The 15,360-nt window shown below is 33.3% G+C and overlaps 1 protein-coding gene across 19 annotated transcripts in view; it reads left to right on the top strand.

Annotated features, from left to right (window-relative positions):
* BIRC6 (baculoviral IAP repeat containing 6) overlaps positions 1 to 15,360 on the top strand; it is a 285,292-nt gene that overhangs the window by 157,563 nt on the left and 112,369 nt on the right. For all 19 annotated transcript variants that reach the window (XR_008995888.1, XR_005033811.2, XR_008995886.1 and 16 more), the window contains 8 exons: positions 275 to 496; positions 1,527 to 2,307; positions 3,705 to 3,848; positions 4,303 to 4,432; positions 8,720 to 8,851; positions 9,434 to 9,601; positions 10,697 to 10,870; positions 12,123 to 12,319. Coding sequence is in view for 15 of the 19 variants with exons in the window: in XM_036931659.2 (XP_036787554.2) it covers positions 275 to 496; positions 1,527 to 2,307; positions 3,705 to 3,848; positions 4,303 to 4,432; positions 8,720 to 8,851; positions 9,434 to 9,601; positions 10,697 to 10,870; positions 12,123 to 12,319 (1,948 nt within the window). In the remaining 4 variants the exon portion in view is untranslated. The remainder of the gene's footprint in view (positions 1 to 274; positions 497 to 1,526; positions 2,308 to 3,704; positions 3,849 to 4,302; positions 4,433 to 8,719; positions 8,852 to 9,433; positions 9,602 to 10,696; positions 10,871 to 12,122; positions 12,320 to 15,360) is intronic.

Genomic DNA, 15,360 nt, shown 5'->3' with positions numbered 1-15,360 from the left:
ATTAATAAATGTTTATTTGCAGAATTATAGTTGTGTTATTTCAGACATTTTCATCAATTAAGATTGGTAAGGTTATAGGAAAACTAGAATTACTGTATTCTTGTTGTATATATAATTCCTTTTCTCTCCTGTTTTAGATTTAAAAATTTTTAGAATAACTAAGAACAATTATATTTATTCTCATAAATATATTGCTTACATGCAGTACTGATTTTTATCCATATTAAATATTAGTTGTGGTATTGAGTTTTTGAATTCACTTTCTTCTTTTAAGAATTCAGGCCTTATTAAAATGGGTCACTGATTCTGCGAGAGTGGCTGCTATGAAGAGAAATGGTGGGATGAGCTACATGTGCTCTAACTCTTCAGCAATAGAGTATGGTCTTCTAATGCCATCTCCTTCTCATTTGCACTGTGTAGCAGCAATTCTATGGCATAGTTATGAACTGCTTGTAGAGTATGATTTACCAGCACTGCTGGACCAAGAGCTCTTTGAGTAAGTACAGTTTATGAAATCCTTTTTTTTCTAGGCACTAGATCACTTTAGATTTTCACTCGACGAAACAGTATTCTATATGCTTTTGGATAAAAATAATACTTTGAAAGTTGTAGTTAAATATAATGAAATATAATTTCAAAATCTTGTCATACAAATTTTAATTAATTTATCTTTGTGTTTTAAGAAGATACATTAGTGTTATTACCTGTTCTTCCCACCGAAAGTCAGAGTGTTTCATCTTTGTGCTATTATGGTTCATAGTGTTTATATATATCTGCCAGGATTTTTTATCTTTAATGTGCAGGAGATACAGGAGAAGGATAATTGCTCAAAATTTTGAAAGAGTTAGCACTTTGTATAATTTTTTATAGTTACTTCTTTTTACTGCTTTCTAGGTACCTGTTAAATGATTGTTCTTTTGACAAGTAGTTTTCACTTACCCACATTTTTTCACCATACTCAGCTAAGGTTTGCTGAACTTGCCCCTGATAACTGCTAAGTCTGTAGCAGGATATTATATTTATTTCAGAAGAGTTCCATGACTCATAAAAGGTTGGCTTTTTGTCCTCTAGTCTGTCATTTTCATATTTGGCCCTACCAGTTCACATAATCCATGACTTATTAGTGAAACTCACTTAATAGCTTTTAATTTGCAAACAGGAATTTAAGCCATCAATTATGTCAAATTTAATCTGAACTTCTCTTCAGTATAATTTTTCATTGCTTATATGATTTCTGAGGCCATGCAGAGAACGGTAGTACCATTTCAATACAGATCTCTTGGACTTTTACTTATTTCACAAGTCTGATACTTCCAGGCTACCAAAATACTTAAATATTATACATATCACAAGTAGCCTTCCTGAGACTTTATAATATCATAATATTTAATAGCAAATAAAGTATTTAATCTTAAAGATTTTGTAGAGGATAGATTGATTTCTAGTAGAAATATTTGAAACACTGAGGTCTTTCTAAATATATATATATATATATATTGGTAACATGGTATTTTTTATTCCCCTAGGTTACTTTTTAATTGGTCCATGTCTCTACCGTGCAATATGGTTTTGAAGAAAGCTGTTGACAGTCTTCTTTGCTCAATGTGTCACATACACCCAAGTTATTTTTCTTTGCTTATGGGCTGGATGGGAATTACCCCTCCTCCAATGCAGTGTCACCACAGACTGTCCATGACAGATGACAGCAAAAAGCAAGATCTTAGTTCATCTTTAACAGATGATTCTAAAAATGCGCAAGCACCTCTTGCACTAACTGAATCACATTTGGCAACCCTTGCTTCCTCTTCGCAGTCTCCAGAAGCTACCAAACAATTATTGGACTCAGGTTTGCCTTCTCTTCTTGTGAGGAGTCTGGCTAGTTTCTGCTTTAGCCACATTTCTTACTCAGAAAGCGTTGCTCAGTCAACAGATAGTTCTCAGGATAAACTTAGGCGGCATCATGTTCCACAACAATGTAGTAAGATGCCTATCACAGCAGACCTGGTTGCTCCAATTCTGAGGTTTTTGACAGAAGTTGGCAGCAGCCACATTATGAAAGACTGGCTTGGTGGGTCTGAAGTCAATCCACTGTGGACAGCACTTCTGTTTTTACTGTGTCACTCTGGGTCCACTTCTGGAGGGCATAATTTGGGTGCACAACAGACCAGTGCAAGATCAGCTTCACTTCCTTCAGCTGCTCCAACAGGATTGACTACTCAACAGAGGACAGCGATTGAGAATGCAACTGTGGCATTCTTTCTGCAGTGCATATCATGCCACCCTAATAATCAAAAACTGATGGCACAGGTAAGAGTAGAAAAACAGGCTTATATTTTAGGCATCTTATTGTTTTAATACACTGTCCCATAGCGCTAGTGAAATTAATTAGTAAAGGGGCATGTATTAAGGCCAGTGATGGTAAAGTTTGGGTTTTGGGCACAGTTAAGGATCTGAATTTAAACCATAATTAAAGTACTAACACTACCTTTTTCCTCCCCCTAACTGTCACATAAATCAAGGTTTTTTTTTTGTTGAGCTAATGGGCAAATTCATGGAAATTCTAGCTGTAGATCATACAGTCCTCCTCCTTAAAAATTCCCCCAAATGGAAAGAATCAAGCCCAGAGGAACACTTAAGCCGCTGAAACAGGATTGAGCCCTTGAAGGTGGTTGTTGAGTGCCTCATCTGCACTGAGGCACTGCCTTTTGTTGTAGCTGGATTGCTACAACTGTTGGTTTGCTTCCCTACTGAAGTAGATGTTAAAGTAGGTTTCAGGGAGACTCCAGGTAAACCACATTAAAAATATGAATGGTGATTTTGTTGTATCAAGTTCATGGGACCAAAATTCTTGAAAGCTAGACATTTCAAGAATAATTCTAGTTGCTTTTTGCCAGATTCTGCTCTTATTTAGCTGTTGGAACCTTACAGGTGATAGCAAAAATTGTTCAACATATAAGAGAGGAATAATAATACCTTCCTGACAGATTTTTTGAGAGGATTAAATACTGGAATGTGTATGAAGTAAAGAGTATAGAGTCTGTATGAGACATGATGGACACTAAGAAATAAGAACTTATTTTTTACTTCTTTATATGATAATGCTTATTCAGGTCAAATTTTCTTTAGATTTGGAAGGATAGCTATCCTAATTTTCAAGAAATAATGATTTAAATTTATTAAGAAAAATAGCAAGATACTTGATTGCCTCAAATAATTAACTATTGGGAAAGTATATCTGCTTAATGTGTCTAATTAAAAGGAAATGCTTAATTGACCGATTTAACCAATGCCATATATATGGGTATTTGAAAGTTTGGTTTGTGTCCCATTGCTTTCTGGCCTAATTATCACCTCTCAGCTTCTTGTGAAGGCTTTATGTTTTTAATATACTTTTTCCATGATTTTTATTGTGATATAATCATACTGATATTGACTAAAGTAAGTTGGTTATGCTGTGTATTTATTATGTGAGAACTCTGTAGTGGTAACTTTTCTTATCCATGGAAATATTTGTTGTACTTTTTTAACTTTTTAATACTTCTGTATTCATATATTTTAAGATGAAATAGTGTACTGTTTAATTGCTGATTTGATATATTCATATATACTTGGCAATCCACATTCTTAATTTTCTTTTTCTTTGCTAAATTACAGAGCTACAAATAAATACTGCATTTAACTTTGAAAATTTCTTGCCTTTTTAGGTTCTCTGTGAACTATTTCAGACAGCCCCTCAAAGAGCGAACCTTCCAACATCTGGGAACATTTCAGGTTTTATACGTAGATTATTTTTGCAGTTGATGCTGGAGGATGAGAAAGTGACTATGTTTCTTCAGTCTCCCTGTCCAGTAAGTATTTTAACTGTTAAATTAAATCTTAATGATTAGCCATGTATACAGATATTTTATAATTTCATAGCAGAGCTTACAGTTATGTCTATATTCTAATTTCTAATAAAGCAAACTGAAACCTAGAATGACCCTTATATTTAATGATAGGACTTAAAAAATTTCTTTCAGATAGCCTCCTTGCTTGGAATAGCCTAATTATACCTTATCATTAATAGTGTAATTTGATTTAGAGGAAAGTGACAGAATATTAGGTATAATACTTCTGATACCAAAGTTAATCAGCAAGTCACATGGCATATAAATGTGCCGCATTTAAAGAAATACTTTTTTACTTACGTTTTCTGTGTATTTTGAAATTTAATAAAAAATCAAATTTTCATTTTTTGAAATTGGTTCATAATGATATATAGTTCTAAAAATTACTTTTGATTTCTTTTGAATTAATTTTCAGCTATACAAAGGTAGAATCAATGCTACTAGCCACGTCATCCAGCATCCAATGTATGGAGCAGGCCATAAATTCCGTACACTTCATTTGCCAGTCTCAACAACATTATCAGAAGTTCTTGACAGAGTATCAGGCAAGTCAGATCTAAGTATTTATTTTTCTTTAACTTTATGTTAGATACATATATGGAATTTTGTTATTTTTATAACTATTTTGTTGCATCCCCTCACTGAGCAACCCTTCAATGACTAGAAAAGGTCAAGATGTCTTTCATTTTGATGCATGAATAAGAAGCCATGGGAGTGGACAAAATATACAGTACATTCCAGCAGCTATAGTTCTTTTGGTGTGTAGGCTGTCACATTTAATAAAGACAGAATGTTTAATTGGAAATGTACACAAGCCTTGGGAAGCTGTTGTTAGAATTTCTCACAGTAAACCTTCTGGCTGTTTTATAGTAGATGATGTGCAGACTATTAGGTTGGATAACAGGATTCTAAGTCATAAACTGTAACTAAACCTAGGAAATAAACGAATGGTCAAGAGATGAAAATGAAGTAAGTAGAGTTGACTGATGATCTTATTGTTTATAATACTGACGAAAGCAGAGAGAGCTTCTTACCTTGCTTTCTTGCCTGTATTTAAAATGATCTCTGATGATGGCTTTAAACAACATACAGGTTATTAAAATAAAAGCAGTTTTTGATGGTAGAATGTAAATTGATTGTGGGTAGTTTGAGTTTACTGTCTCTCAGAAATCCTTATCAGTGAATGAATTGAGTATCTGCTATATGGAAACAGAGTAATTTGTCCTAGGATGTTAGAGTGAGCAAGACACATATTCTGCCCAACAAAGCATTTATGATCTTAAGTATGTTGTCAGATTTAAAAATGAACTGCAAATGTTGGCATTCTCATATAAATGTGTGTTTCTATCTGTACACATTGGAAGGAGCACCTAAGTCTTTAAGCAACACTGACAACTAAAGGAAGTTAGGAGTATCTCAGACAAAAAGTGATGTTCATTTATCATTTGGAAATACAGTTCTAAGCTTAGAATAAAAGACTAGTTCAAAGAGACCTGGGAGTTGTTAGATGGTAAGTTAAACCATGTGAATGGATGTGATCACTGAGAAAATAAGGTAGAAAAGACTCTTTTTCAGTTTTAGTCACTGCATCTACTTCTATCTTTTTACAAGTTAAAGAAATAAAATATTAGAATATCATTATAAATATATAAATAACATTTTGCTAATTTGAAATGGCTACTTTATTTGTTACAACTAGACTTTTTTGAAAATTTGAGTTTATAGACTTTCCTCTAACATAGTCCCTTCTACATGATATGAAGAAAAAAATGAAAAAATTAATTAGTTTTAATTAATTAACTGAAGGGAGAAGTGGGGAAGTATAGTCAAGTTCAGTTACTGATATTTCATACATTTAACTTGATAAAGGAAAACTAGACACTATACCAGAAAATAACTAGAAATTTAATTTTTGCTATACTTTAAAATAATGCTATTTTCTAATATGTGACATTCTGTCATTTAGAATATTTTATAAAACTTTATTACCTAAAATTAAAAAATAAACTGATTGCTTTGGAAGAACACTACATCCTAGTAAAAAGTCCAGCAGAGTCATCTTGAGCATACATCAAAAGCTTTCAAGTACTGAATTTAACCTCTATGTAGCAGTGCCTTGGTTCTTTAAAGTATGTTTATGATATCTAGCTATGTTTTACAATTCATTTATATGTGCATATGTACTTTATCAACATGTATGAAAACATAATTCAAAATTACACAGTAATTTTACCCACTTCCTATAGCATTCTACTATATTACATTTGAATCATAAAGGTTATGTGTTGGTATTTTTGCTTTTACAAATTTCTGTTATTGTTTTTAGGCAATTTGATTATTATGTGTCTTCATGTTTTTTTGTGATTTGGGTTTGTTCACTTTCTTGAATCTGGGGGTTTATAGATTTCATCAAATTTGGAAATTTTTTACATTTATTTTCTCAAATATTATGTCTCTTGAAGTTGTTCCTTAGCTCACTGGAGCTCCATTCTTTTTTTCCCCCAACTTTTCCACCTCTTTTTTAAAAATTTTGGATAATTTATATTTTATCTTCAAGTCCACTGATCTGTTCCTCTGGAGTGTGTAGTCTGTTGGAAGTTCTGTTTAGTTCTTTTTTCTATCTCATTGTCCTTATTTAAAGTATACAAGCATTCCTTTATCATCTTGAGCGTATTGGTCTATTTATCTCGATTATTATTATTTTTTCTCATTAGAAATCATATGCCATTGCTTCTCTGTTTGCCTGGAAAATGTTATTGGATACCAGACAGTATAAATGTTAATATTTTTACTTTTTTGTGTGCTGGTCATTTTTGTATTCTAATAAATATTTTTGGTTTTGTTCTGAGATGAAGCTATATTACTTGAAAACGAATTGTTGCTTTTAGGGCCAGCTTTTAAGCCTTGTTAGGTAGGACCAGAGCAACTTTTAATCTAGGGCAGAACTTATTGCAGTGATGAAAATTTTTAATAAATCTATACTTAGGTCTACAACTAATTTGACCTCACTAATGAGGTAGTACCCTTCTGAGAACTCTGTTAGCAATTCATTACATATTGATAACACTATATATTACAACCCTCTATTTAGACCCTGGGGTTGCTACTTTTGATAAGTGCTTTCCCTGACCTTAGGTGGTATCATCATATATAATGCCCATCAATATTCACCAAAGACTCAAAAGGGACCCTCTGTACATCTCTGGAGCATGCACTCTGTGCAGATCTTTCCTCCCTGGCAGTGTGACCTGTGAACTGCGGCCAAGTGCCTTTGTCCTCCTGGTCTCCCAACTCTGTATCCTTATGTTGGGTGACACCTGGGTTGTGCTGAGCTGTAGCCTGGGGAATTCGCCAGGCAATAAGCTGGAGCAGTCCTAGGGCTCACCTCATTAGTTTCCACTCACCCAGGCTTCACTGTCCTGCCTTCCTGATTCCTAGTGTCTGAAAACTATTATTCCATATATTTTCCAAAAAATTTTTAGTTATTTCAGGTAGGAGAGTAAGTGTAGTTTGTTGTTTTATTTTGCCCAGAAGCAGTATCTAAACCAGAACAATGTTAAACAGAAAGTTGAGAAAAATTTTTGTTCGTAATAAACTTTCAATGTTTGAATGGCATTTATTGAAATAACACTATGTAAGTTCCTATCATCTAGTGATCTTTACATGTTTTCCTGATTATTCTATGAATAAATAGTGTTTATTATTTAAAGATTTCTTTCTGACTTCTGTAACTGTTTTTGCCATTTTGGGTTGCTTCATTGTTTCTGTAAGGAAGTAAAATGTATTGTTGGATTATGTATTTATTGTTTGTAGTACAAAATTTCTAAATTTCATAACAACAGGAACTGTCTAAAGGCAATCTGCAATTGGGAAGAAGCTCCAAAAATTGAGATGACTGGGGTATTTTCAGATACTCAGAGAAAGCTACAAAATCAGTAATACAAAAGATATTTCATTATTTTATTATTTTACCTGTTTTAACATTGTAAGAAAGCATTGGATCATAATTGTGTTAAGTTAAAAAAGTGAAAAAAAGAAACCGTATCAGTCATATTACCTTAGTGAAAACCATTCCTGGTATCAAAACAGTTTATCCAGCTTTTTGGATTTCTTAATTGCTAAATCAGATCACTTTATGGTCACCCATGTATTTCATGATTTTTTATAGCATGCCATATTTCAAAATGATGAAGGAAAATGTTAGAGAGTAATAATTATGAAAATCCTTAGTATTCTTAAAATACTAGTAAAACATACTACTTTTTTTATCAAAGATTCCTAACTAAATAGCAGTAACAAAATAAGAAATCTGTGTTACTGAAATTTGTTCCTATATTTCCATTTGTAAAATAAGGAGAAGGCTAATGTAATGCTTTACTATGACTCCTGAGCTTGAATTCTGTATTTGCAATTTGCAGGTTGCATCAGCCTTGCTAAGGCTGTTTCCTTACTTTGAAAATAATATTCTTTCCGATATGTGTATTATGAGAACCAGATTAGATGTTGGTGGCAAGCACATTAAACTGTGCCAAAAATAAAATTTTCATGGTAATCATTTTTCATTGCCACTAGAGATGGTACTATTGTAATTTGTAATATTTTCCAGAGATTGGAATTTAAGTATACTAGCTTAACAACAGTGGTGAATCTCTGTTGTTGGTATCAGCAGTGATTGAATATCAGGCTTTTACCTCATAACATTTCTTCTAAATCCATTTACATTGCCTCCATATTAGTGACAGTATAATCTTGTGTAATCTTCATCTGAAATATTTATTACTTCTCTTCTTGATTTTGAAAAGCGAAGTATTTTAGGTAATATTTTCTTGCAGATACACCGAGTATCACTGCTAAACTAATTAGTGAACAAAAAGATGACAAGGAAAAGAAAAACCATGAAGAGAAAGAAAAAGTGAAGGCAGAAAATGGATTTCAGGACAATTACAGTGTTGTTGTTGCTTCAGGTATGCTTTCTGTGTTTTCTTACATTGATTTTGTTTCCGTTTCTGTAAGATTGAATATGTATGAATAGGTTAGATATTCTGTTAAGATTGACAATGTATGGAGATTTATTAGGTGCAGAAAGAAGACAGAATGGCCAAGATAACTTATCATTTTGGAGGATATATTTCTTGACATAGGTGAGATGATTTTAGTTCAAAAGAGAAGGCTTAGTCTACATTACCTTACTCCTCAATAGGAGATTTCTGTATTGGTATAATCTATCCTATCTCAAAAAAAAATTAAGAACACAGGATTTCCTATACATATTTGCATGAAACTACTTTGTAGAAATAGATGATCATCTATCTCAGAGGTTATAGAAGTTAGCACTAGTTCTTATTTTCTTGGAAAATAGTTACAAATGCAAAGCCAAAGTTAGTGGTGTGTCATGAGGGTCACACAGAATTGGGAGATCAGATACAGATTAGAAGAAACATTTCTGTCTTTTGTTGATAGTTAGGAATATGGTACTTTATTAAATACAGAAATACCATTTTACTTTATTAGTGTGTTGGCTATATAGAATTCTCTGGTTCTTTCAGGGCTGAAATCCCAATCTAAGCGTGCTGTGTCAGCTACACCACCTCGCCCTCCATCCAGGAGAGGGAGGACCATACCTGATAAAATAGGAAGTACTTCTTCTGGAGCAGAGGCTGCCAACAAAATAATTACTGTCCCAGTGTTTCACCTGTTCCATAAACTCTTGGCTGGTAATGTTCACAATAAGAAAAAACTTAAGAAGTTTTAATAATTTTACAACTATCTAATTCTATAATCACTAGAATCAACTATAATCTATAATCTATAATCTACAATCTATAATCACTTATAATCAACTAAACTCTATAATCACTAGAGTCATGTTTAACCAGGTGCTGTTGATGAGATAAATGAGTTAGTGAGGCTTTGTCCATACACTTCCCTCCAAGAATAGAACAAAAAAGGGAGTAACCTTGTGCATATCCATTTTAATAGTATAATGTTGCATTTTTATGCTTTATTTGCTTCCTAAATTTTGCTGTCAATGTGCCTTAAAATTATCAGTAAAATTAATGTTTTAAAGGGTTCATAACAAGTTATATAGGAAGCAATGTGAGGCAAATTTTGAAGAACTAGTTCTAGCAGTAGATTCTTAGATGTATAATTGAGCAGTTTTTCTCCCCAGCTAAAATATATTTTTTGACCCAGTATACTTTCCATTGGCAAAGGTATACCTATTTTATATCCACCTTTGTGTACTGTATTATTATAATGAAATTGCCAAGTAACTTTGAATGGATTTTACTTCTTAGCTTTATTTTGTCGATTTATAGCAGAGGTCAACAAACTATGGCTAGTGGACTGGATGCTGCTTTTTATAAAAAAGTTTTATTGGAATGCAGCAATGCCTGTTTACTAATGTATTGTCTATTGGTGTTCTCATGCTATGGTGGTAGAGTTAGTAGTTTAAGTAAAGACCTTATAGCCCCCATAGCTTAAAATATATACTTTCTGGCCTTCTACAGAAAGGCTATGCCAACCCCAGGCTTATGGAAATGTTTTGCTTTGTTTCTGTTTTCTGTGGCTCAGAAGATCTTGGTGGGATTTGGTTAACAATTAACACATTCTATTGACATTGTTCATATGTGTCCGAAATAGGTTTTCGTGTACTTCCCATGTGCTGATTTTAACTTGTTTTAAAATTGGTATCAGAATGAAACTCTTACCTGTAATTAAGTAGAAATAGTAAGTAATTGAATAAATCAAGCCAAGTAAATGTCTCCCCATTGGATTCCAGGTTTAAAACTTAGTTATGTTGTTTTTAGGTCAGCCATTACCAGCTGAAATGACGCTTGCACAGCTTTTAACTCTTCTGTATGACCGGAAGCTTCCTCAGGGTTACCGTTCAGTAGATCTGACTGTTAAATTGGGATCTAGAGTTATCACAGACCCAAGTCTGTCAAAAACAGATTCTTTTAAAAGATTACACCCTGAAAAAGGTATGTGTATGATTGATATTCCTTTAAAATTAACTGTCTATAATCTGAGGAAGCAGGAATTTCTGTAGCTGATGATTTCATTAATTTTTTTTTATTATGTGAACTTAACAAGATATTTTCTTTATGACTGAGTTACTTGTAATAAAAAATAGCCATTATTTCTGTTGGAAATTCATCTTAATGCACTCTTATAGTAACACTTTTTTTATGAACACATGTACTTCGATTTCTAATATTGTTTCTGCCATGTGAATTGGTTATCATTTTATAATAAAGTGAGAACCCCAATTTGGAATTTCTAATTTACTAATAATTTATAGTCAGTGGTATTTCAAGCTCTTAAACTTTTTTTCTTCAAACAGAAGTGGAACCGTTCATTTTTTTGCCTTATTTTTACTTATATATTCCATTAAGTATTTCTAAATGCACATTTTTATTGCCTTTTTAAAAAATGGATATAACAAAATTTGTTCCCCAATTATTGAAACAATCTGATTTTTTCTCATTTTTCACCATTTTCAGTGCTATTTAAGCAAAGATTTTCATAGTGTCGCTATGGCATCATCTTATTTTAACTTCAATTTTTCTCGTGGTTAAGGTTCCATATTTTATTATTAGCCCCTTACATTCTTCTGTAAAGTTTTAGTACATTTCCTTTGCTTAATTTTTTAAATGTTATGGGGGTCTGGTTTTGTGTGAACAAACTACCCTTTTTATTTTCTCTTACGAGCAATTCAAAGTTAAACCAATATGGTATGATTTTTAGTTTTCAGTAAAGGAAGTCTATATCAGTATTCAGTTTTTCCTAATTATTCTTTTGAGCATAATGTACATATATTTGCTTTGAGTCTCTGAGGACTGACTTATTTTAGCTTAGAATATATCTTACATCTATGCTCTAAAGGACATTGCTTCCTAAACTTCAATATTCTTATAAATTACTTACAGAACATTGTTAAAATGCAGAGGCTTATTCATTAGGTCTTATGTGGGACCTGAGATTCCACATTTAAAAAGTATTCAGCTCATGCCAGTACTATTGATCCATGAGCATATTTTGAGTAATTAGAGTATAGGAAGCAATATCAGAAATTAATTTAATGAATGTTGTAGCATCTAGTCTCAACAACTAGATGCAAATAGCTTAAAGATGTTTATGCCTTTTGTTGAGTTGGCAATATCTGCTAAGTAAATGAAAGAGTATTATATTAATAGATCCTTTCTTACCTGTTATTTGTATATATTGTTCTAGATCATGGAGACTTACTTGGTAGCTGTCTAGAAGATGAAGCTCTCACTCCAAGTGATGAATGTATGGATGGGATATTGGATGAATCTTTACTTGAAACTTGTCCCATTCAGTCACCATTACAAGTTTTTGCAGGAATGGGTGGACTGGCTCTCATTGCAGAAAGACTACCCATGCTATATCCAGAAGTAATTCAACAAGTAAGATAAGATTCCTAATTGAATATATCATTCACTGGTAAAGCACTTCCTTCTTTTTTTTGCTAGTTTTTTAAACTTCCTTGTATAAACCTTTGCAAGTAATCTTTCCCTTACAGCCTTTGAGCATTGTATAAATTTCTCACAGGTAGCCTAACAGAGCTTTGTGAGAATTAGTTGGTGGGAAAGAAATGTTGGAGACTGAATATATTTGCCAAATTCATTACACTGGAGTATGTACCTTGATTTTTACGGTTGTCATGCTGTTGTAACAGTTTTGTTTTTCTGCTTCTTAGGTGTGATGTTAATAAAGAATATTACTGGAATTATGAGAGTAAAATAGTATTGTATATTGTGACACAAATACATTGTCTCTTTTTCCTTAATTTCTATCCCTATTTTAGGTACTTTTAAAAACGTAGTATTTTGACCTCTTTACCTGTTTGTTAATGTTGCTGTTATTGATGTATGTTCTTGTAATGTTGTTTCATTAATGATGGGGGATTGTGTTGCGTTAAGAGTTGTAAATACAAAGTACTTTATGTTTGTTGAATGAAGTAGAGGAATTAATCTCTCTAATTTCATGTACTTAGTATAAATATGCCTGCATTAATTTCCTGGGGCTGCTGTAACAAAGTACCACAAACTGAGTGGCTTTAAACAATGGAAATTTATTCTCTTATAGTTCAAGGGGCTTTAAGTCTGAAATCAAGGTGTTACCAGTGCTGTGCTCCCTGTGAAGGCTCTAGGGAAGAACTCTTCCCTGCCTATTCTTAGCTTCTGGTGGTTGCTAGCCGTTCTTGGCTTTCATTGGCCTGTAGCTGCATCACTCTTCTTTCTGTCTGTATAATCACATGGCATCTTCCTTGTGTGTATCTGTGTGTTCCTCTATCTCCTTCTCCATAAAACATCTGTCATTGAATTTAGGCTCCACCCTAATCCAACATGACCTCAGTTTAACTTGATTACATCTGCAAAGACCCTATTTCCAAAATAAAGTGACATTCTCACGTTCTGGAGGTTAGGACTTGAGCATACCTTTGGGGGATACAATTCAGCCCACAATACCTGTTCAGTAAATGGTCATTGCTTACCTGCTGCTCTGCAGAAAGCTTAATGTGTTTTTGTTTTAAGGTGATACAACCATGATATTAAGTGATTGACAAAAGTATGTGTAAAGTTTAACTTCTTTCTGAAAAAAGTAATGATGTAGTCAAAAGTTTGAAACAGAAAAGACCCCCAACATTCTCAAGATTATTGTTGCTCACTGAAGATGATTTTTCTAACTCAGTATTCAGTATGGTTTATTAGATTGATTGGTACCTGGAAGTGGGGTGGTGCTGTAATAAGTACATAAAAATGTGGAAGTTATTTTAAGTTGGGTAGTTGGCCGAGTGTGGAAGAATTTTGAAGAGCAGGATTACTAGAAAACTTAGATTGCCCTGAATGGACTATTAGTACAAATAGGGATGGTAGGGCTTCTGCCAGTGAGGGCTCAGAAGGAAGTAAGGATCACAGTAGAGAAAACCTGTATCATCTTAGAGAGTACCTGTGTTGTTATTAACAGACTGTTAGTAGAAGTATGGATGTTAAAAATGCTTATGGTTAGGCTTAAAGAGAAATGAGGAACATGTATCAGAGACTGAAGAAAAGGCGATCCTTGCCACTTAGTGGCAGAAACCTTAGCTCATTTGTGTCCTGAATGTGCAAAGCAGTACTTAAAAGTGATGATCTTGGATGTTTAGCTCAGATTTCCAAGCAGAGAGTGAATGTGCCAATTTTTTCTTGCTTACAGTAAAATGTGAAAACACAGGGAGAAATTAAGGGAAGAACTCTTAAGCAACAAGCAGCCAGCACTTGACAATTTGGGAAATTCTAAGCCCTATCCACATTCTGAAAGATACTAAAATTAAAGAGTCAGTATCAGACAAGCATAGTCTGGAGAAGAAGCCAAGGATATGGCTATTCAGCCTTTGCTAGTGCTTCAGAAAACTAGAAATTCATGAGTATTCAGTCACACAGAGGGATAAATGAAGAGATTAGGCATATTACTTGTGGATCCTCTCAGCCATTTAAGCAGATGCCAGGGTAGAGAAAGTATGTGACAGTGGTAGCAGAGTCAAAGGAGATGTGATGATGGAAGCAGAGGTCTGAATGTAGTAGCAAAACGCCAAGGAATGTGGGCAGCCTCTTGAAGCTAGAAAAGGCAAGGAACTGATATTCCCTGAGAGCCTCCAGAAGGAACACCTTTGAGTTTTAGAATCAGTAGCTTTGATTCTAGTCCCTTAAGACCCATTTTGGATTTTTGACTTCTGGATCTTTAGGATAATGAATTTGTGCTGTTTTTAAGCCACCAAGTTTGTGGTAATATGTTGTTACAACAGCAATAGGACATGAATACAGATTTTGGTCTGTAATGTCTTGTGATATCTTTGGTTTTGCTGCCAAGGTAATAATACCAGCCTTCTAGAATAGGGAATTTCTGATATCTCAAATTAAGAAAATTGTTAGATGGATTTAACAACAAATTAGACAATACTATTTCAAAATTAGTGAACTGGAAGATGTATCAAAAGAAGACATCCAAATTGAAGCATATAAAGTATAAGAACTGAAGAGAATGTAAGAGCTATATGGATATATATATATAGCTAGAAGTGAAAAATTCTAATATGAATTTGTAGTTGCAGAAAAAGAGTGGATTGAAACAGGGACAGAAATAATACTGAATGGAAGAATATTTCCAAAATTGATGTAAAACCTAAATCCCAAAAGTCAAGAAGCTCTGTAAACCCCAAACAGGATATTCATGGCTAGGAATATCATGGTAAACTGCTTAAAAATAAAGACAAAGAGAAAATCTTAAACCCAACCAAAAATGAATGAATTACTTTCAAAATAGCAACAATAACACTGACAACTAACCTTTCAACAGAAACCTTGGGAGCCAGGGAATTACATCTTTAAAGAGCTAGAAGGAAAAAAAAAAAAACTCTTCCATCCTAGAATTCAATACCCAGTGAAGAAAACCATGTACAATTCTT

This window comes from Manis pentadactyla, chromosome 2 (assembly GCF_030020395.1).
Source record: "Manis pentadactyla isolate mManPen7 chromosome 2, mManPen7.hap1, whole genome shotgun sequence".
Classification (NCBI taxonomy): Eukaryota; Metazoa; Chordata; class Mammalia; order Pholidota; family Manidae; genus Manis; species Manis pentadactyla.
This window is presented reverse-complemented; position numbering and strand designations above follow the sequence as displayed.